We start from the raw sequence: 23,357 nt of genomic DNA, 5'->3' as shown, positions 1-23,357 counted from the left end.
TTGTCCTGGCTTTTGTAAAAAAGATCTGAGCAAGGCATGAAGAGCAAGCAGGCAAGCAGAACCCATCCGTGGCCTCTACATCAGCTCCTGCCTCCAGGTCCCTGCCCTGCTTGAGTTCCTGTCCTGACGTCCTTTGATGATGAGCTATGATATGGAGGCATAAGCTGAATAAAACCCCTCTCTCTCCAGCCTGCTTTTTGGTCACGGTGTTTCATTGAAGCTATAGAAAGCCTGACTAAGACGGCATCTAAAACACTCTATAGACAGGAATATCATCTTCCCTTCAGAGGTAGCATAGTTTCCTCTACTAGGCAGTTGAATGTGCTCGTTAATACACTTCTGCAAATAATAATGAGGCTCTAATAGAGAACACTTATGTCTCAGGCAAGGAAGGTTTCGGGATTTAAAGATAATGATTTTGAGGTTACAGAGGTTAATAATACCAACAATCATTATATGAGGGTAATGGAATTACTGTGAATTGATCGAGTCAAGCTCTGAAAATGATTATACCTTAAGCTTTATGCCTAAATGATTCTAGAGACACAAATGTATAAAAGCACATCTCTGTGAGCTGCCCAACAGTGTGTGGGCATATGCCTCATGGAGTCGAGAAAAGCCCGCTCTGCACCTATGAGAGGCAGAGATGTCATGTGATGACGATGGCGGTGATTATTATAATTCTGACTCCCCTGACTAAACACTGCTAGTGTGGATGAGCGGGCAGCATTGAGGTTGGGCAGGCACATTTATTGACTGAGCTCAAGAGTCCATGGGGTCAGCCTAGGACAGCTTGGCCATCTGCATCGTCTGGGCTTCCGGCTTCCGGGCAGTTAGAACATCCACGGCTTCGGCTTCGGCTGGTATTTGGGCTTCACGCAGCACATCTTCCCGTTTGTGCAGTAGACATAGACGCTTTCCTTCCGGGAGCATCGGTGACGGCACTTGCCGTGGAGATTCCAGCATTTCTGAGCATCACCTGATACAAAGAAGACAGAGCAGATCGTGGTAAGAAGAGGGCAGCCCTGGCCGGGAGGAGCTGGCACAGGTGAGAGAGGCTCCCCGCTTTACCTCTGACCCCTCCCACCTTGTCTTGTTATTTTTCCCGACCCCATTTTTTCTACCTTTTTTTGAGCACAAATTTAGACTAAATGACAAGTGATGGAACTTTGAAAATCTACCTTTCAAGGACTGCTGTACCAGCCTGGGTTCCAGGAAACCCTGTGGTCTACACCCCCCAACCCCTCATAACATGGATAGTAACAACAGGATGAGGCTACACCAAACAGCTGGAGGCAAAGAAGAGGTGCAGAAAGTAATGGATCCCTCCAGAGCTGCAGGAGGGGCAGCCTCTGCTGCCGGAGACAAAGCAAATCCCCATAACCACTTCTCCGTGAAATGCCAATCCTGCTTCGGCTTACAGATGCCTAGGTGTCCCTCAGCCAATCCTGCTTCGGCTTACAGATGCCTAGGTGTCCCTCAGCCAATCCTGCTTCAGCTTACAGATGCCTCGGTGTCCCTCAGCCAATCCTCCTTTGGCTTATAGATGCCTCGGTGTCCCTCAGATGAATGACGTCTTTAAGCTCTATTTGAGTCACAGATTTTCTTTGGGCGAGTCTGATGGAGACCCAGACGTGGAGCAAGTCATGGAGAAGTCAAGGGGGGCCTTTGAAGAGGAGGCCTAGAGTCCCAGCTTCTACAGCCTCTCTATCGGCCTTGCCCTCTCTGCGTGTTCTCTCTTAGAGCACAGAAGGGCAGCCACATTCCCATGTGCCACCAAGGAAAGAAATGGCACCGATTGTCTCCAAGGAGGTGGGGAGAGGGGAACCCTTGTTCACTGCTGGTGGAGGACAAACCTGAGCAACCATTCTGGAAATCAGTACAGAGGTTCCCCAACTAAAATGGGCATGGCCACGTAGCCCACGTGCGTCCTTCCTGAATATACTTAGGGCCTTTACAGCAGTCCGTGCTGTCAGAGATGCTTGCATTTCAGTGTCTGTTGATGTACCATTCGCAATAGCCTAGACGTGGAATCAGTCTAGATGTCCATCAACAGACGAACAAAGCAAACGAGGTTCTTGTACACATTATGTTCAGTTATAAGAAGAATAGAATCGCAGACTGACAGGAGCCGGATGTAGATCGCTCCTGAGAGACACAGCCAGAATACAGCAAATACAGAGGCGAATGCCAGCAGCAAACCACTGAACTGAGAATAGGACCCCCGTTGAAGGAATCAGAGAAAGAACTGGAAGAGCTTGAAGGGGCTCGAGACCCCAAAAGTACAACAATGTCAAGCAACCAGAGCTTCCAGGGACTAAGCCACTACCTAAATACTATACATGGACTGACCCTGGACTCTGACCCCATAGGTAGCAATGAATATCCTAGTAAGAGCACCAGTGGAAGGGGAAGCCCTGGGTCCTGCTAAGACTGAACCCCCAGTGAACTAGACTATGGGGGGAGGGCGGCAATGGGGGGAGGGTTGGGAGGGGAACACCCATAAGGAAGGGGAGGGGGGAGGGGGATGTTTGCCCGGAAACCGGGAAAGGGAATAACACTTGAAATGTGTATAAGAAATACTCAAGTTAATAAAAAAAAAAAAAAAGAAGAAGAATAGAATCATCCCGGGTGCAGGAAAATGGGTGGAGCTGGGGATTATAATGTGACATAGACTCAGAAAGACAAACATGGCCCCTTTCATAGATGGACCAGATGGAATCACACACGTATGACATGAAAGTAGAGAGGGACCTGGGAAAGGAGACGATGTTCGGAGATGGGGACCGGGAACAAGAGAAGTAATGGAATGTACAGTCAGAAAAGCAGAAGGTGGAGAGACCAACCAAAGGGCAGAGGGGAAGGCAAGGTGTATACAGGAGGAGAGACACAAAATGTGATATAAATGCTCAGAAATGTCGCAGTGAGACCCTTTATGGGCTAGCTAAACATTAGTAAAAATAATTTTAAAAGACTAATGGCAGCTCTTTTAATCAGGATATAAAACTTCAGATGGGCCTGAGAAGAGAGAAAAGAGGAGAGGAAAAAGGATACGCCCATGGTGTGGAGGTCTCCAGAGGGACCCCTCGACTTTGAAGAATACTTATTTGAACACACATGTGCAGAAAGTACCAAAGCCTGGGGAAGAGTCACCAAGAGACCAGAACTGTCCTCGGGGCTGGGATATTCTACACGCTCACCGGTCAGAGCGGAAAGGCTTTAGAAGACACATTGCATTTATGGGCTGCAGAGATGTCTCAGAGGTTAAGAGCACTTGCTGTTCTGTCAGAGGATCTGGGTTTGCTTCCCTGCACCCACATGGCAGCTCACAAGCTGTAACTTCAACTCCAGGAGATCTAACAGCCTCCTCTGGTCTCTGAAGATGCCAGGCATGCACAGGGTGTACAAACACACACACAGATAGTATATGCACATAAATAATAAGAAATACATCTTTAAAAACCCTCAGCCAATCAGTGCAGTCCACAGGTATAATTCCGGCACCCGGGAGGTGGAGACAGGAAGATTAGGAGACAAGTCTCCGCCATAGAGTGAGTTAAAAGTCAACCTGGTTTATATGAGACTAAATAAATAAATAAATAAATAAATAAACTTTGAAGTCTTTTTGAAAAGGCTTGGAGGTCCAAAACAGAAACTATTCAAAATGAAGTAGAGAGAAGGAGCAAGGTCTTGGTGACTGTGGAATAATAGTAACGGATCAACGTGTCAGCAGCTGCCGTGCCAAAGGATGGGAGAGCAAGAGGCAGTGAGGGTCCGTGGAGAAACAGCACCTGAAAACCTCAGCTGTGAAGATCCCGAGTAGCCGGGAGCCTCGGTTTCCTAATACGACTCCCAGAAGATTTTTTCTGATGTGCACACATGCACACATCTGCCGTGGTACATGAATGTAGGTATGGAAGTGGGAGGGGGGATGTTTGGAGGCTGAGAAGGAGATCAGCAGGAGTGGGTGGGGACCAGAGAGAGTAGAAGGGTAGATGTGTGTGAGTGTGTGAGTGTGTGCTGTGTGAGTGTGTGCTGTGTGAGTGTACTGTGTGTGGTGTATGTGTGAGTGTGTGCTGTGTGAGTGTGCTGAGTGGTGTATGTGTGAGTGTGTGCTGTGTGTGTGTGCTGTGTGTGGTGTATGTGTGAGTGTGTGCTGTGTGAGTGTGCCCTGTGTGGTGTATGTGTGAGTGTGTGCTGTGTGAGTGTGCTGTGTGGTGTATGTGTGAGTGTGTGCTGTGTGAGTGTGCCGTGTGTGGTGTATGTGTGTGTGCTGTGTGTGGTGTATGTGTGAGTGTGTGCTGTGTGTGTGCTGTGTGTGGTGTATGTGTGTGTGCTGTGTGTGGTGTATGTGTGTGTGCTGTGTGAGTGTGCTGTGTGTGGTGTATGTGTGAGTGTGTGCTGTGTGAGTGTGCTGTGTGTGGTGTATGTGTGAGTGTGTGCTGTGTGTGTGCCGTGTGTGGTGTATGTGTGAGTGTGTGCTGTGTGAGTGTGCTGTGTGGTGTGTGTGTGAGTGTGTGCTGTGTGAGTGTGTGCTGTGTGTGGTGCATGTGTGAGTGTGTGCTGTGTGTGGTGCATGTGTGAGTGTGTGCTGTGTGAGTGTGGTGTGTGTGGTGTGTGTGTGAGTGTGTGCTGTGTGAGTGTGCTGTGTGGTGTATGTGTGAGTGTGTGCTGTGTGAGTGTGCTGTGTGTGGTTCATGTGTGAGTGTGTGCTGTATTGTGTGTTCTATGGAATGCTGTTCTCTTGAGAATATCAGCCATTCCTTAAGGAAAGTAGATTTATTTATAGTTTGGCTGAGCTGGGTCAACAAAGACGCCTCCATTCTCCCTTTCCTGTTTGGATGCTACCATTCCACAGAAAGGATACAACAGTCCAGGCATCCCATGTGTTCCCAGATAAGCAGTCAGGACTGTGTGGGCTCCCTTCTGGGGAGGCAAACTGAAGCAGTGGCTCCGGGACTTCAGCCTGAGAGACTACTGAGAAAATTACAAACTTTTGGGGTGCACTATTCCAGTAGTATCAAAGAAAGAAAGCCACACCCAAAGCCCCCCACCCCCCATCTCTCCTCTGGTGTAGAGAGTGCTTGGCTTTTTATCTTTCCAGAAAGTGTCTCTGGGTTTCTTCGTCAGGTCATGAATCCATGCCCCATGGCAAGGGCCAGTATGTGACAGGCCTGCCATCACACTACTCCACCTCTCAGGCAGCATAAACAGACTGAGTCACAGGCCTTCCCAGAAACTGATGTGCATGAGTGGTTGTCACTGTGAGCCTCTGCCATCATCATATGACTTACATATCTTTGGTCTCTATGTACGACATTTTTGCCTGCGTGTATGTATGGGAGCCACGAGTGTGCAGTACCCAAGGAAGTCAGAAGAGGCACATTCCCTGGAAATGGAGTAGCAAAAGGTTGAGTGATGCCGTGTGGGTGTCCGGAACCCAACCCAGGTCCTCCTGAAGAGCAGCAAGCGCTCTGAACCCCTGAGCCATCTCTGCAGCCTCACCATTACCATCTCAGTCAGAGCAGCCGTGACTTCCTGCACGAGGCCCTCCAGGCTGGGCCTACTGAAGGCCCCTCATAGAGGGAGGGGTTGGGTAGATCATTAAATTCCCATTTCCTCTCGCACCCTCTCCCAACAGTTTGCAATTCTGCCCCGGTTGCATTTGTGTCAGGAGTTACTGGAGTATTGAGTAGGAAGGCTGGGGGTGGGGGGCAGGACTAGATCTATGCAGCCACGAATCCCATTGTCCATGCTGACACAAGACATTGGTAGTGCGCCTGTTTTGGGGTCACCTGTGCCCCTCTCTGTATATACCTCTCACTCGTGCCCTTATAACGTAAGCCCAGTAAATTGCTAGACTTGGGTGGAATCCTTATTGTTGCTGGTGTTCCATTTGGAATGAGCAGACAGTTTTTACATCTTGGGAACTGTTCACACATTGGGTGGATACAAGCAAAGTACAACGGTATACATGTGTGAAGACGTCAGAACGAACAGTCAGTTTGTATCCTAATGTTTAAAAAGTGACTTAAAAGAGCATGCTCCGAAAGAAAACAAGATAATTATTAAGGTCGGAGGTGCTGGTCAGAGGTCCAGCACTGTCTAATATATATGAGGCCCTGGGTGCAATCTCCAGTGTAAAAGTAATGATCGTGAGCTCAAGGAACATAAGAGCAGTGCATTGTGGGTTGGCAGCACATGTAAGTGGCAGGGCTGGTGGAGGGAATCAGGACGCTTGCTGGTTTAAGGTTCTTATATTCTGTGAATTGGCCTGTTAGCATCCGAAGGCCAACTGGGGTCAACCTTGGAGCTAACTTGAGATCGATGCAGAGACCGGACAAGAGTGGTCTATTACTTCCTGTTACACCAGCGTGAACTCCTCTGACAGCTTTGTTGCTGAACAAAAGGACTAACTAACTATGGCAGAGAAACCTGGTTTTCTCAAATCAGAACCACAACGGACACTTGGTATCTGAAATCCTACCCCCAAGAGTAAAACATCCCATTCTTTCCCCACGCAATCAGGTTTCCCAAAACAAACTCTCACTCCTGCTCAGGGCCTTTGCCTTTCTCCTTTAGGTGGGGAGGGAGGGAGCACTGGTCATTCTGTAGTCGAGGATGACCTTACACTCCTGCTTCTCCCAACTGGTGTGTGTGTGTGTGTGGGGGGGATCCCGAGGTTTGTGCCACCATGGTCAGCTTCTCTTTCCTCTTTATTTTGTGCTTTCCTCAGAAATTCGGCCTTGAATTCGTTCTCCCCTGGGCCTGATGTCAGCCTTTTTCAAACTTCGTGGTGGCCCACTCTTGCGTGGGATTTTCCCAAGCATCATTCATCCCTCTCCTCCTCCCCTAGATGTAGTGGTTCTCAACCCTCTTAACGCATCAACTCCTTAATACAGTTCCTCATGGCGTGGTGACTCCCAGCCACAAAATTATTTTGTTGCTACTTCATAACTGTAATTTTACTACTGTTATGAATACCAATGCAAATATCTAATATGTGACCCCAAAGGGGGTCTAAATCTACTAGAACTGCTGTGTCTAGAACGGTTTGCTTCTAGATTAGACTTACGGGAGGAAGAGAACTGAGGTGAAAGAACCAGTAGGGCGCTCAGCTGACAGAGCTATGTGCTCTTACACCGCCCTCACTTGGTAACGTTTGTTACTGGTAACTTTGCTACTTGGTAACTTTGCTACTTAGTAACTTTGCTAAGTAGCATATTTGTTTTTTGTATCCCTAATTCTACCTGATTTTACAACCATGCTATGGGAAAACCCACCATTTAATGAGATCTTTTTAAAAGATTTATTTATTTTTATTTTATATGTATAAATATTTTTGTTTGCATGTCTGTATGGGTACTACATTTCTACAGTGCCCTCAGAGGCCAGAAGAGGGTGCAGATCCCTGGCTGGAGTTACAGATGTCTGCAAGCTGCCATGAGATCGCGTATTTTAATTCAAGGATGTCAAACAGAACCACTGTGTGTGTGTGTGTGTGTGTGTGTGTGTGTGTGTGTGTGTGTGTGTGTGTGCATTCCATGAATGAAGAAGCTAGAGGAGAATATGGGGTGTTCTCTATCCCTCCCCATACTGTACTGAGGCAGGGTCTCTCACTGAGTTGGAAACTCAACACTTTGGCTGGCCTAACTGGCTGGCGAGATCCTGGATCTGTCTGTCTCCACCTCCCCACACTGGGGTTCCATGTCTGGCTTTGCATGTAATTGGCCAAGGACCCAAACTCAGCTTCCGCTTGCTCAGGAAGTGTTCTCACCCACTGAAGCATCCCTCAGCCCTTAACCACTTCACAACTACATTCATTCATTCATTCATTCATTCATTCATTCATTCATTCATTGCTTTTACACACCAAGGACAACTCGAAGGAGCCAGTCCCCTCCTCTTGTGAGGGCCCTGGTGCTCAAGGTCAGGATGTCAGGTTTGGTGTCAAGTGTCTTTACCCACTGAGTCATTTTAGGCACTTTTAAGGGATGGACCCTTCGGCCTCCTTTCTTCATGAGACCCTGGGACTGTCAAAAAGTAGAACTGTGTAGAATTTCCAGACTTTAGGGGCACTCGTGAGCAACTTTAGGATGACCATTGTCATTTACCTTAAGTAAGAGTTGTTTCAGGTCATAGCAAGACCATAATTTCAAGAATCAAATTTTACCAAGATAAGTCAAGGGCTAGGTGAAGCCTGGTGGGCTTAGACAGAGCCACCTCACTGTAGGCTCTAGGAGATGAAGACTGAAGGTGACCAATGCACTGACAGCTTCCACTCAACCCCTCTTACCACGATGTGCCACAGGAAGTGGAAGATAAACTCTTCCAATAACTTCCTGGGAACTGAGGGGTTTAAATTCACTTTTAGCAACAGCACCACCACCACCATCGTTGTCGTCGTCATCATGAGTAGCAGCAGGCGGTGCTGCCTGAGAAACCCCACTAACCCTGCCACCCAGCCTGATGTCATCAGCATTCTAGGGACACAGGCCTTCTGGGGGTGGGCGTGGTGTGTGGGGGAGGGAGGAGCTGAGGGGAGGAGGAGGAGGAGTCAAACAGTGGTGAGCCAGTTGCCAACTTGGGCTCTTGGCTTTTCTTTCACCCTTAGATGAAAGGTGTTTCAGGGCAGCGGGAGGGAACTGAGACTAGCTTGTTTAGGGAAAAAGCACATTCCGACTGTGGAAAGTTTGACAGTCTTGGGGTGGACAGAAGCCAGGTGCATGGGAGGGGACAGGTAGCTGGTACGGAGTTGTTGGGAAGGGTAGGCTGACCTCTGCTGCCTATGCTCTCCTCAGCCCTCACCTGGCATCCATGCTCACCAGGCTGCTTCCTCACCTGTGGTTCCTATCACCTACCCCTGCACTCTGGAGTGGGTCTCCCTGCAGACAGCCCCTCCCACTCTGGGATTATTACTGGGATGCTTATCTTGCCTGGGTCACCCTTCCCTGTCTGCCGCCACCCCACCCCCCCATCAACCCCCCCCCCCCCGTGCCTCCACGCCTGATTTCATGTCACTATTTAGGACTCAGCTGACCTCAGGCTAGCCGGGCCCTAGTCATGTGTACCCAGTTCCTCGGCTTCCCTCTGCCACAGCTTTGGGTGTAATGTTTTAAAACACAGAGGGATGCCGTGTGCCTCCATAGTCCTAGCTCCAGCACAGAGTATGGGACACAGAGAGAGGAGCTGTAAACGTGAGCTTTTCTCCCCCATTAAGCTGGCTGTGGCTTTTACTAAGCCGAGAACATTTTGAAGACTATTTTGTAAGAAATCTGCTGTTGCCTTCTCCTCTCTGGCTGCTCCTACCCCAGCACTGGCCCTCTGCACAGCTTGATAGAGCTGAATATGTACTGGGTGATGTCTGAGACACTCCCAATGTCATTGTTGGTACTTAAGATGCAAGACGCCTCCTCCATGCCCCTGGGGATTCACTGACAAGGCCAGGGTCTCCCTACCTGCCTACCAGGCGCCTTCCCTGAGGAGATCTACATTACCTGGAGTGAGCTGGGACAAGAGTAGTAGCGCAGCCAAAGTCAGCAGCAGGAGCTTCATGGTGGGAGAAGGCCCAAGGCGAAGCTTCGAAGCTTCAAGTCCAGAGCAAAGTTAGTGGCGAACTGGGGAGGCTGGGAGATCTGGCGGAAATCCCGCAGATCTCCAGGAGCAGCCAAAGGGAACAGCCTCGTACCCAGGGTCGACCGTGTGTAGCCACACCCACCGAGTCCACAGCATCCCTTTGTCTTTTGGATCAGGAGGGTGAGGTCATCCTAGGTCCAAGGCCACACAGCACAGCCTTTCCCCAACAGCTCTGCGCTGCATATCCCAGGGACCACAAGGGGGCGCCACGCACATAAATGCCATCGAGTAGCTTGCAGAATAAACACCGAAGAAGCTGGCAGAGAACAGGAAATGGGGTTCCAGGCAGCGCAAGTTCTATTCAAGAGTAAATCCGACATTAGAGGAACAGAAACCGTGAGGAAAATGGCACGTGTGGGTTCTCTGAGCACACAGCCCAGCACTAATCAAACACAGAGTTGGTCTGGGCTCTGGGCGCAGTCCCTTCCTCAGCGAATCCAATAACAGAGGTTCCCTGAGTCCTGGTCTGAAGATTCATTTCCATTTCTTTGGCTCCCTTAGCTGAAGCGAGGTGGCGGCTTCTGCAGTCGGTAGTGGTAGGGTCCTCAGTTTTGAACCTCCCAGCAAAAGTAAGCAATTCCCTGCATTAACTATCTTCCGTCTCAGGTATTTACATGAATTCTAGTTCCTGACTGGACCCTCCTGATACATAGGTTAAGAGAACCAAAGCATGGTAACCATCACAGATGGTTAAGACCAAACCATCTGTGGGGACAGGGAATATTGAGTGGGCTGCCCGAGACTTACACAAAGATAAGTGAACGCTGGGGGGTGCTAGCTGTTCAGTATTGCCTTCGAGAACTTTTACAAGGAAGAAAATAAGAGATGGTCTGGGAAGGGACCTGGTGACAAGCCCTACAACCCTACCATGGTGGCCAGCCGCCTCTTCCTATGAAGTGTCAATCAGAAAACGTAGTCTCAGGTTAATTGTTCGAGGAGCTGGGAAGGCAAAGACTTGCCGAGGAACAGAGGATATTTGTTCCTTTCCAAGGGTGATGGGCGAGAATCGAAGCTGCCCCAGGACTGTGATGGGAAGGTGCAGGCAGGGTATTGGAGAGATTCTTGGCTCCCTGGCTACTGAGGTCTGTTTGTGGTACTCAGAGAGAAGTGGTTAGTGGTGAGCCTGGCTTCTGGGGTTCCTTTGGTCAGCGAGGCCGGAAGTGGGGAAGGAGAACTATTACTAAAGAAGAAACTGAGGAACAGTCGAGACTTGTACCTTGTCCTCACCAACTCTCACCTGTGACAGTGACAAAGCACAGTGGCTCTCGCTTCTGATAGCTGCAGTCCCCAGAGATCATTAAAACATAAAGAAGAGGGATTGGGGATTTAGCTCAGTGGTAGAGCGCTTGCTAAGCAAGCACAAGGCCCTGGGTTCGGTCCTCAGCTCCGAAAAAAAAGAAAAAAAAAAAAGAAAGAAAAACATAAAAAAGTTGTCTACACACGGACACTGGAGTTCACAGAAGGGAGGCAGCTGAGAGGAGGAATCTTAGCCAGCCTGGTACCCACCAGGGTGTGCTTGACTGTGTGGGACATCCAGCCTTTGTGCTCCTTCTTAGGGAGAAGGTATTCACTGGATTCTTCTCTTCTGAGAGACCTTCACTGACTGCAATGCCTGGGCCTTCAACAGAGTCAGTGACTTGTACTTCTTCTACAAACTTAGTCTTAACTTTGGAAAGTGTATTAAAATGTATCCTTCGAAATTTTCAGGAACATAATGTCTCTTCCCGTCACACTCTCTCAGCTCCCTCCAACACCTTTTCTTGGAGACATGTTTTCTGTAACGAAGACTGGCCTTGATCTCTCTTTGTAGCTGAGGCTGACCTTGAACTTCTGGTCCTTCTGCTTCTACCTCTTGAATGCTGGAATTACAGACATGCATTATCATGGCTGGGTTTATAAAGGGTTGACTCGGTTGAATCCAAGGCCTTGCATGTGCAAGGCAATCATTCAAGCAACTGGGACAGATCCTTAGCCCTTCTACTAATTTAATTTTTATTTAAAAAAGACGTATTTTTATCTTGGGTTATGTGTGAGTGTATGTGTATGCATGTGAGTGCAGGCGTACTTAGAGGCCTGAAGATCCCTTGGAGCTGGAGTTCTAATGCCTCCACCTTCTGCATGGGTGCTAGGAACTGAACTCAGTTCCCTTGCAATAGCAATATGTGTTCTTAACTGCTGAACCATTGCTCCAGCTCTTATGTGATATTGGAGGTTCTTTGTTTTCAATGCTAAACCCAGGGCTTCATGCACATCAATAAGGGGCACGTCCCCAGAAGGATGTGTTTCATCAGGGGTTTGGAACAGATGAGCCATGGGTCCGCTTACCCATTGATTCATGTGGGTCTGTATGTGGGGAGGCGACACAGAAAGCAAATGGATACGGTGAGGATTTCAGCCCCCATGCAGGGCAGGGTAGTTGTATTTTCACCCACAGACTCTTGGGATCAGCAAGTGAGTCTCTGAAACCTTTAGGCAATGGAGAGTCTTTTCAACCCTCAACTCCCAAGTACATGGTAGCACCTTGAAAGCTGCCTTCCCCTCCTGGGCCTCCTTGCACACTCATTTAGTACTCTGTGTTAAAAAAAGAAAACCAGAGTAGGTATAAGTGCAGTGGGATCTGTTAGTCACAGGGCCAAGGGATCTGGTAAGAGGCAGAGGAAAAATGCTATGTGAATACTTCCAGCACACCTCAGATACCATGGTTGTTCATGGACAAGAAAAGCCACTTTCAACCTGATCAGGAATCAAAGAAAACAAATCCAAATAACAAGCTGCTATCATTTTCTGCTATGAAATTAATAAGAATATTATTTTATCTATAATACCAGAAGTTTAAAAAGAGATGTTATTTTTCCAATTAACCATATGCGCATGTATGTGTATGACTGTGGCTTTGTGCACATGGGTGCAGTGCCTGAGGAGGCCAGAAGAGGGCTTTGATTCTCCTGGAGCTGGAGCTCCTCAAGGTTGTGATTTACCTGACATGGGTGATGGGGAGCCCTCTGGAAGATCAGCATATGCTATGCTCTTAATGTACCCCCATACCAAGCCTCGGCTATCTCCCCAGTAGCAACCCCAGAGACTTTTCTTTGGTGGGTTTTCTTGTTTGTTTGCTTTTTGGTTTTGAGGGTTTTTTTTGCTTTGTTTTGTTTTGTTTTGTGTTTTTGTTTTTGTTTTTGGAGACAGGGTTTCTCTGTGTAGCCCTGGCTATCCTGGAATTCACTTTGTAGAACAGGTTGGCCTCGAATTCACAGAGTTCTGCCTGCTTTTCCGCCTGCCTCTGCTTCCCAAGTGCTGAGAATAAAGGCATACACCACCGCAGTCCTGCTTCTAGAGATTAGGCTATAGGGAGAGAGGAATACTTTTATTAGAATCAGCGGACGGCAGCATGCTTTTAGCAGGGTGCTTGCCAATACTCAAATCATGAAAATGCGCTGGGCTAGTGTCCTTATAAGGAGGAGGCAATTTAGACAGAATCACAAGAAAGTCTTATTGGATGATGGTGCCAGGCTGAAGCTGTGCCTTTGTAAGTTGAGGAAGCTGAGGGGATCAGCAGCAAGGAGCCAAGCAAAGCACAGAGCACGCATCCCCTCTGGGCTTCTGGAGGATCCAGTGTTGCCACCGTTTTGATTTGTTTTTGTTTTTGATGTGGAGCCTTCAGAATAATAGAGGAAAAAAATAATCTGTTTTTACAAACCACTCTGTTGTGGTATGCTGAATGACAGCCGTAGGAAACAAATAGGCCATCTTTTCAAGTTTATTAACACAAAGTTGTGATATGTCTGTGATGGTTACCTTCACTGTCGACTTGACTGGATTGTGAAGTCTCTCTGCGACTAGGGAGGCACGCCTCTGAGAGTGTCTGTTGAGGGCATGCCCAGAGAGGATTAAGGAAGACGGACTTGTTCCGGGTATGGGTGGCACCATCCCCTAGGCCTATGCCAAAGGGAAAAGTCAGCTAGCTTGCTGTTCTCTTTCTGTGTCCCGGCCACCATGGTGTGGTCAGCTTTGCTGTTTTGACCCTTGCCACAGTGCCCCACCTCATCATGACCCAGAAACAACTGATGAAGACCACTGAAGCTTTAGTCCAAGAGAGGCGTCTTCTCTCCAAGCTGTTCCTCTCCAGTGCGCTGTCACAGGGATGTGATGTCTAGATAACATGGTGTCTTTGGCTGCTCGTGATGTTTGAGCAATGGGATAGCCATGATCTTCTTCTTTCCTTCTTCCTTCCTGGCTAAGCAATTCTACAAGCCACGGGGGAAGCAAACTCTTGCTGCATTCACTTGTGTCTTATGAACACCAAACTCACCTATGACAAGACAAAAAAGATATGTATTGGCTGCCTTATCCCAGTGACTGTCACCTTCAACTTCTGACAAACAAGTGGCTAGAAAAGAGCAGTTCTGGTGCATCATAAAAATCTGGAATAAATATTGGCATACCAGCCATTGAGTGCTAATCATGTGTGATATTGTAAAGCTAGGCCCTTGTAAGCTCTGAATAACCCAGTGTTAAGCAGAAGGTTAGTGCTGGAGGGTGGGCGTGGGATAAAGGACGGACCAACAGCCTCATTCCTCCCAAACCCTCAGGATATAAATCCCATAGGTGGTGGTCTCTCAGTGGGTCAGCTCAACTCTCACAATCCCTAAGTATGTATAACTCATGGCGATGGACTCTGGCTCAGCTCAAGCCGGCCCCAGGACTGCCCCGTGTCGGGGACATGCCCAAGGTACAGTTACCCTTTCCCCTAGTGAACTTTGCAATTTTAGGTGCTGCTTAATCCCTTGGATATATTCTTGCATCTTATTAATTTATCTATAGCAGACTGACTGCTGGGTAAAGTGGGCTTTCAGGAAGAGCACACCCCTTTCCTGGATGCCCCACTTGCCTGTGGTGCACAGACATACGTCCCAGCAAAACATCCATATACATAGAAAACAATGGGCTTTAAGAAATTAAAAAAAGCCATGTGCTTAACTAATCCAAAAGCCATAGGAAGTAAAATTAAGTACAAGATGGTTTTATTGAGAACTCAATCAACTTAAAATTTGAGAATATCAGAAGGTGGCCCATGAAAGCCAAGTGTTCTCTCTTGTAATTGTCCCTGGTTTCTGGCTGAAGGGATGATCCCTCGAGAAAGGACTATTTCCTGTTTCTAATGCATTCCCACTCCTGATGCTCTAGAGAAGTCCACCACAGTATAAGAGGCTCGGAGCCCCGGAGCTCAGCCTGCCATCCCCGGACTCAACAGTGTATCTCTTGTCCAGCCTGCACCACTGGAGTCTGGCAGGAGAGCGGAACCACTTGCTCCCCTCCCTCCCCCCAGTTCTTCAGGGACGTCAATGCCATTTGTTTCCCAAGCCACAATCTCAAGATTAATGTATAACGATGTTTAGCTCTGCACTGTCCTCCTGCTCTTTCTCATGAGATAGTTGACTGTCCAAGGTCACTGGAAGCCATTGTGTTGCTTGGAGCTTGCTGGAACTGAACATTCTGTAATTCTTAGACTTTTGAAAGACAAGGGAAAACCTTGTAGAGGAGCTCAAAAATATCTGAGCTCCAGCCAAGTCTGTCCAACAGGAATGAGTAAGACTTGGAAGAGACCAGGATCTTACAATTTATTCCCGATATTTCAGGGACCCCGGTCCTAGATGAGAGAATGCTGGTTAGGCAGGAGATTGATGTTAGAGGAGTCTAACAGTACCTTATTCCCACCCCAGTTACTTCAGTTGGACCAAAAGGACAGGTAGTAGTGGTCAGCAGGACAGAATATAAAGACAGGTGGTCTCTCTGGTAAAGAACAGTTGTTGGTGGACTCCATCTGCTTCAGCTCAAACCAGTGCTGAGGACTTCTTCACCAGCAGGGCATGCCCAGACTGAAGTTACCCTTTCCCCTCATGAACTTTGGATTTCAGGGGCCACTTAAACCGTTGTTTATATTCTTGAATCATTTATGTTTACTTATAACAGAGAGACTGACTTCTGGATAACATGGGCTGCCAAGAAGCACACATCCCTTTCCTGGACGTTCCCACCCTGGAGGACATACAGGGGACAGGGTGACAGAGAGAAGTGAGACACAAGCCCCATGCCTTCCAGGGTCAGCGCCGTTTCTGCTAGGCTCAGCTGTGCCGTTCTAAAGAGTGCATCACAGCTTCCTGGGCTGAGCTAATGAAACCCTCTTTGCTTTTCTCTGCTGCTGCGTCTCGTCTGAATTCTTCTCTTTGGGGAGCACAAGAGCCACGACTGCTTCTGGGGTCTAGAACATCGAGACCTCAAGGCCATTTTGTCCTGGTTAGCTATTCTCTTGCATTGAGAAAAAACCATGACCTAAAGCAACTTGGGAAGGGTTTGTTTGGCTTTTAGAATACAGTCTATCATTAAGGGAAGCCAAGGGAGGAATTCAGGGCAGGGGTCTGGAGGCAGGAGCTGAAGTGGTGACCATGGAGAATACCATTTACGACTCTCCCTCTCCCTCTCCCTTTCCCTCTCCCCACTCCTTCTCCCCTTCCCCCTCTCTGTGCATGTGATTGTGTGTCTGTCTCTGTCTCTGTCTCTCTGTCTCTCTGTCCCCCCTCCCTTTAGCTAACTTACTTATATAGCCTAAAGATGGTATTGCGCCCAGTGGGCTGGGCTCTTCTGTGTCAACTAACAGTCAAGGAAATGACCTGTATACAGGCCCACAGGCCAGTTTGATGGAGGTAATTCCTTAACCAAGGTTCCCTCTTTCCAAGGGTGTCAAGTTGCAAACCAAGATTAGCCACACACAACTCATAAAGGAAGTTCTAAGGCTGAGTGGGGACAGCATTAACATTCTGTGAAGCCATCTCCGAGGAGAGGCCAAGGCTGTCATTCAGCAGTGGTAACGAGGACAGTCTGTAGTTTGCACAGAAAGATACCCAGGTTGGACCACCTTCCTTAGAACCTTAACCTGGATCTCCATGGTAACCTCCATGGTAACCTCCCTGAGGCAGCTGGTGTAAGGAGTCATAGCCCTAGTAGGGGCAAGCCAATTAGTTTGGTCCACATTGGTGGCAAAATCTTAGATTTTGGTAGTCTTTCATTTTCCTGTGTATTTTGAGTGACCGGAGAGCCAGAGAGGTTGGATTGAGTTTTAGAATCCCAGAGGGTTTTAGAGCTCCCTGGTGAGACTAATCCTAGAGAGAGATTTGGATTCATTCCAAGGTCACAGAATTCAGTGGCGCAGCTAGGACATGAGCTGAATAATTTCAACTCTACCTTTCTTAGCTTCAATGCCAACATTCTTCCTAAAACTGAGCATTTTAGGCAGGGAGAGCTCTTCTCATTGATAGAGACTATCCTGATAGGTACATACTGCGGAAAGGGTGGGCAGTGTCCTCTCTTCTCCAGGCTGGAGAGATGGCTCAGTGGTTAAGAGAAGGTCTACTGCTCTTCCAGAGGACCTGAGTTCAGTGCCCAGCACCCACATGGTGCCTCACAACTGCCGGTAACTCTGGCTCCAGGGGATCTAACATCTCCCAGGGCAACTGCATTTATGTGCACATGCCTATGCACAGGAATGCGAATGCATATAAGTAAAAATAAAACAATTCTTTTTGACTGTGTGTTTGAGACAAGGTCTCTCTATGCAGTGCTGGCGGTCTTGCAACTTGCTGTATAAATCCACCTGCCTCTGCCCGTCAGGTTTGGTGATTAAGGGCCTGTGCCACCACACCCAGCTAACGTTTCTTTAAAAAATATATTTTTTAAAGTAGTTCATTTAAGCTATGTTAGAATCATGACAGCTGTGTTTGGATATGTGTGATGGTGTGTGTGGAGGTCAGAGATCAAGCTTGGGTGTCATTTCTCAAGAGCCATCACCTTGTGTTTTAAGACAGGGTTTGTCATTGGCCTGGAGCAGGCTGATTAGATTAGGATGGTTGGCAGTGGGCACCAGGGCTTCTGAATGCCTGTCGCCACTTATTCCAGCACAAGGATCCTAAGTGTGTGTCACCGTGTTTGTCTATTTATTTTATTTTATTTGTTGAGACAGTTGTGTCACTATGTAGTCTTGGCTGTCCTGAAACTCCCTACGTAGGCCAGGCTGTCCTCAGACTCAAGGAGATCCACCTGCCTCTGCCTCTGGAGTGCTGGGATTAAAGGTTTGCACCACCACACACCACTTCTGTGTTTGTATAGATTCTGGTGATCATACTTGGGACCTCCATAAAGGACTTGTGTGTCCAGTGCTTTACTGGATGAGCTGTCAGGGTAGCACTTTGTGGGGCATGGTAAGGAGTGTTGAGGATTTTTAAATGTATTAGCATTTTAAATATAATGTTTTAACTGATCCTTTGAAAATTGTGTGCATGCATACAATGTATTTTACTCACATCCACCCTATTCCTTCTACTAGCTTCTCGAAAATCCATCTCCCACCTCTCTACCTTCCTCCCAACGTCATGTTCTTCTGTTAAAAAATATTTTGTTAGTGTATGTGTATGCATGTGTGTGTGTGTGTGTGTGTGTGTGTGCACGGCCACACTTGTGTTTGAAGTCTCTGTGCCACATGCACACAGTGCTGCCAGAGGCCAAAAGAAGGTGCCAGATCCTCCGGAACTGGAGTTGCTGACAGTTGTGAGCTCTCCAGTGCCTTCTAGGAACCCAAGTGGCTTCCTCTGGAAGAGCAGCCAGTGCTTTTAACCAGTGAGCCATCTCTCCAGTCCAATCCTTTTAAAACATCTCAGCTAGTTCTATTCGTGCTGCCCATAGACCCATGGATGTGATGCTGTTCGCTGGAGCATAGACAATCTACCAGGGGGCCACACTCTTAAGGAAAAGATATTCTCTCTCTCTCTCTCTCTCTCTCTCTCTCTCTCTCTCTCTCTCTCTCTGCAGTCATCAACTGTGAACAGCTTCTCAGTTACAGGCTCCTTTACCTCCAGAGTAGAGGATTCTGGGCTGGCTTTTGACATAGAATGACATATACTTACAGTGATGTGCCCTGGCCGTTGTAGAATTTAGTCTTGCTGGTTCTTGAGTGAATAAGGGAGTGTCAGCCTAGGAGTATGTGGTGAGTGCTGTGGGTGTGCAGGCCTAGGGATGGAGAGACAGACTGTACCCGTGGGCCTCGGAGGACACGTGTCCCTGCTGATTACAAGGAACAAGGATCCAGAGCTCTTGATCTCTGCCTTGTGCCAACACCCTGGATTTCCCGAAGCCATGAAGACTGCAGTATTAACTATGGTCCTGCTGCTGCTGCTGTCCCAGGTCATTCCAGGTAACCTAAACCCCTTCAGAGGAGGGACAGAGTTGGAGAATAGGTCTGCTCAGGGTACTTAGGACCTGGGTGGGTGACAGATGTGTAGGAGACACTGTCTGGGCAGTGGGAAGAGCCTCAGATCTTGGGTTAGACCTTGCAAGGCAGCTCACGTCTGTGTGTTCCAATGTCCTAATATCTAATTTTTATGCAACAAGTTAGGTTGAGAGGTCAAGACTGGGCAGGCTGAAATTTTGGTGGGCTGCCACTTCTTCGTTTTCTGTAATTCATCAGAGAGTTCCAGGGACTTCCATCCTGCTGGTGGGAGAGCTGGGAGGTGAAGGCTCAGGGGACTGCCCGTAACTCTGGAGGCCAGTTGCTTTGGCCTCTTAGGACTTGTGAGACAATTCTAGCTTGGTGAAATGGTTAGGCCTCCAAGGTTTCTACCTTCATCCCTCCCCCATCTCATTCCAATAATAGCTGGATTTAGGAGACAATGGATATACATCATTACTCAGTTGAATATAATTTATTTTAGACTAATGTTTTTGATTTTTTTTGAGGTGGTAGTAGTGTTGTTTTTGTTTTGTTTTGATTTTTGTGTTTTAGAGACAGGCTTCTCTGTGTAACAGCCCTGGCTTTGTAGACTAGGCTGACCTTAAACTCATAGAAACCAGACTAATAGTTCTAAGGCACATGGTAAGTATACTGCCACCATCGTCCCTCCTGCACTATAAGCTCTTCCTGTTTGGCAGTGGGGAAGTGTTTGGTCTGAGGTGCTGATCTTTCTGATAAAACTCTTCTTGTCTTTGATGTTGCGTCCTCAGTATCTGGTATGATAGGATGCTTCAGGCTTGTTTTGGAATTCTTGGTCAAAAATTGTTTCTTTTTTCTTTCTCTTTTTTTTTTTTTCCGGAGCTGGGACCGAACCCAGGGCCTTGCGCTTCCTAGGTAAGCGCTCTACCACTGAGCTAAATCCCCAGCCCCTTCTTTCTCTTTTTTAAAGATTTATTTATTATATATAAGTACACTGTCGCCATCTTCAGGCACACCAGAAGAGGGCATCAGATCTCATTACAGATGGTTGTGAGCCACCATGTGGTTGCTAGGATTTGAACTCAGGGCCTCTGGAAGGGCAGTCAGTGCTCTTAACCGCTGAGCCATCTCTCCAGCCCCAAAAATTGTTTCTATGATTCTAAATACTGGTCAATGCTTTGCAATAACCAGAAATGAGGAAACAGTCTTTTTAAAAATAAGCACCCATCTACCTCTATATTCCTTTATTTTTTTTCTTTTTGTAGGGGTGGGGATGGAGCCCAGCTCATTGATGGTAGGGAAGCACTCTGCCTCTGAGTCACATTCCTAGCCCGTTAGGAATGATGGCCTAGACGCTTCTTCCTCATCTCATTGTCTGTCACCACAGATAGCTCTACAGTCACATGTTCTCAAGCCATTGTGAATGTCTGCACATGTTCTCCGTGTATGCCCATGTTGGTATTGTGCTGTGTGGCTCTTCTCTCTGGATGTGTAACCATGGAGTCTTTATGAACTCCTTTTGCTTCTATATTCTTGTGGTTCGTGCTGGACAGGCACTCTGTCACTGAGCTCTGGTGGCCTGACTTTAAGTTGTCATTTAGTTAGAGTTCTACAAGGCACTGCATATCCAACACTTAGTTGTGTGTCTAATTTGCTAGTCTGAAGCTCTTTCCCTGTTAGAGTCCTTAGGAAAGGCATGTGGAGGCAGTATTTGTCCAGTTTCAGATGTTAACAGTTTCTTGTTGTCCTTTGTCCTTGGAAGGCACGAGTGTCATAAATGCATGATGCCAATCTTTACTCTGTCATAAAGCATCATTGTCAATAAGTTCTAGTATAGCCCCAACCTCTGGTGAGCATGAGTGTGTGTGCATGTGTGTGTGCGTCATGTGTGTGTGTATGTGTGTGTGTGTGTGTGTGTGTGTGTGTGTGTGTGTGTGTGGTGAATGTGTGCGTGTCCACTGAGTTCATTCAAACAGTGCCTCTCATATGAATGTGTGTTTAGGGCTGATCACTTGGGATAACTTATTGGGGAGCTTTTCCCTGGGGAAGACTGATTCTTCTTCTCTCAGCCGCCACTGATGGCCTGTAGCTCTTCCTCCAGCTGATGGTGCCTTGTGAGACTTCCCTATCCTCACTGGTGGATCTGCTGGTGTGGTGACATAGGTCTAACTTATGTGGCCATAGTGTTAGGATTTCATGGGTATAGCATCCCAAGCATGTCTAGAAGACACGGTTTAGCAGCTATGTCCTGGTACTCTGCCTCCTACTGTCTGTCTTTCCACACCTCTTCTGTGCTGTTCCCTGTGTGGATGGCTTGTATTGTAGATGTAGCAGCTGGGCGAGGCTCCTTATGGCCATTAATTCTCTGCATTTCGATCAGTTGTGGGGCTTCCCTTTTTTATTTAAAAACCCTTTCCATTTCCCATTTCTCTTAAGCCATCCGGCTTCAACATTTGCTAATGTGTTCCTTCTAGTTCAGTTTCCTTCCTTGTAAAATAAACTGCTCGATCTTTGCTGAGGTTCTGCCCCATTCATACCGGGGTTTATTTAATACTAGTGTTTTCTTACACAAGTTAATTAATAATTAATTAGTTTTACTTACATTTTACCTTTTATTTCTTTTGAGACAGGGTCTCATGTAGCTGAAGCTGGTCTCGAATTCACGGTGTGTTGCTGAAGATGCCCTGGAGCTCCTGATTCTCCCGCCCCTAACTCTCGAATGTTGAGATTACAGATATGGGTTACCACGCCCAGTCTGTGCTATGCTAGGGCTGGAAGCCAGGGCTTCAAGCATGTGAGGCAAACATCAACTGAGCTATACCCCCAATGCTGTTCCTTAGCACAGCTCATCCCCTTGTAGAAAAGAGGAAAGAGATTCTTTTTTTTTTTTTTCCTTTTTCTTTTTTTGGGAGCTGGGGACCGAACCCAGGGCCTTGTGCTTGCTAGGCAAGCGCTCTACCACTGAGCTAAGTCCCCAACCCCGAGGAAAGAGATTCTTAAGAAAAGAGTCACCAGTTCAAGGTTTCCCAGCTGCCTTGGGACACAGATAGAATTCAAACCCAGTTCTATCCATTCTGATGGTTCATATTTGCCTCACAACCCAATGTACTTGTTAAGCCTTACAGACTACTGCACTTCCAAGATGGAGTGTTTGTAGAAGATGTGAGGTGATACAAGTCTCCCCAACCTCTAGAGGTGACTGCTCCTTCCACTGCCTCTGTTTTTATTACCTGAGGCCCTGGCCTCTACCTGGGACCTCATGACTCATGCAGGTGTCTGTGTCTGTTCTGGCGTAGGGAGCCCTGAAAAATGCTGGAAGTCTTTTGGTATCTGCCGTGAGGAGTGCCTCAGGAAAGAGAAGTTCTACATCTTCTGCTGGGATGGCAGCCTGTGCTGTGTGAAGCCTAAGAATGTGCCCCAGTGGTCACAGAGTTCGGAGTAGCACTCTAGATCCCAAGGCCACAGAAACGAAGGTGGACCTAGGCAGAGGTCTGAGCTCGGCAGTTTCTGGAGCTTCATTAAAGCAGCTATGGCTGGCTTCTGTGTTCGCCTCTTTGTATACAGAGTCAAATGTCAGCAAAAGGCCTGTGGCTCAGGGGTGCGTCTAGCTCTTGCCCGGGAGTTCTGCAACTGTGGATGAAGTTAATCAACTGCATGGGTGAAATATTCAGAAAAAAATGTTCATTACTGTTCATTACTGTTCATTACAAGTGCATTTCTAAACAATGCACTTGAGAACTATATATGGCATTTGCACTGTCCTAGGAAATACAGGTAAATCTAGACATGATGTAAGTATAGTCAATCCTTGTGGTAGGGTTCTGCAATCCCCAGAAACGTCAAGGCATGTATGTCCCCAATTCTCTCACATACGGTATCATGCTGTCTGTGTGTGACCTGTGCACAGTCCCTCTGGTGCTTTATTTCTTGTTATTAGGTTACGTTGATTGTTCGAGACAGTAGATTTTATTGTGATGCTTTTGCCTGAAATTCAATGTGACGTGATCGTCTTAACTCCCATGACTTCCTCACACTCTTTCTCCCTGCTCCAGGCCTTCTTCCCTAACAGTTCCCTGCTGATATTCGTGTCATTTAAATGTTCTTCTTTAGACTCCACATGTGAGAGAAACCATCATGTTTGTTTTTCTGAATCTGGCTTATTTCTCTTAACAAGATAATCTACTCTTCCAATGAAATGATTCCTTAGGATTGATTAACATTTCATTGTCTACATTTCACGTTTTCCCTCCTCCCCACTCTCTTACATTTGATTTCTGACACAAAGTCTTACCCTATGGCCCAGGCTATCCTGGAACTCACTGTGTAATCCAAGTTGCCTTGAATTTGTGGCAATCCTCCTGCCTTAGCCTCCTGAGTGTTGCAGTTACCAGTATGAGTTACCACACCTGACTGTTTCACATTTTCTTCATCCATTCATACACTGGTGGACACCCAGGCTGCCCTC

The 23,357-nt window shown here is 47.4% G+C and overlaps 2 protein-coding genes across 3 annotated transcripts; one reads left to right on the top strand and one right to left on the bottom strand.

Annotated features, from left to right (window-relative positions):
- Positions 1-729: 729 nt before the first annotated feature.
- On the bottom strand, positions 730-9,561 carry Defb36 (defensin beta 36). The gene is made up of 2 exons (NM_001037515.1): positions 9,498-9,561; positions 730-979 (listed from the first exon to the last, which is right to left on the bottom strand). The coding sequence occupies exons 1-2, from the start codon at positions 9,553-9,555 to the stop codon at positions 834-836; spliced, it is 204 nt and encodes a 67-aa protein (NP_001032604.1). The 5' UTR covers positions 9,556-9,561; the 3' UTR covers positions 730-833.
- A 7,790-nt stretch (positions 9,562-17,351) lies between these two features.
- On the top strand, positions 17,352-22,430 carry Defb27 (defensin beta 27). Of its 2 annotated transcripts, XM_063284516.1 has the most exons (3): positions 17,352-18,877; positions 21,523-21,557; positions 22,189-22,430. In XM_063284516.1, exons 1-3 carry the CDS (start codon positions 18,700-18,702, stop codon positions 22,291-22,293), a joined length of 318 nt encoding a protein of 105 aa, XP_063140586.1. In that variant the 5' UTR covers positions 17,352-18,699; the 3' UTR covers positions 22,294-22,430. The 2 variants fall into 2 exon arrangements, with proteins under 2 accessions (XP_063140586.1, NP_001032608.1); NM_001037519.1 differs by lacking the exon at positions 21,523-21,557 and having other exon boundaries at positions 18,797-18,877; positions 22,189-22,429.
- Positions 22,431-23,357: the final 927 nt, after the last annotated feature.

Source organism: Rattus norvegicus, chromosome 3, assembly GCF_036323735.1.
Source record: "Rattus norvegicus strain BN/NHsdMcwi chromosome 3, GRCr8, whole genome shotgun sequence".
Taxonomy (NCBI): Eukaryota; Metazoa; Chordata; class Mammalia; order Rodentia; family Muridae; genus Rattus; species Rattus norvegicus.
Note: the sequence above shows the minus strand (reverse complement) of the source record. Positions and strands in the feature narration are given on the sequence as shown.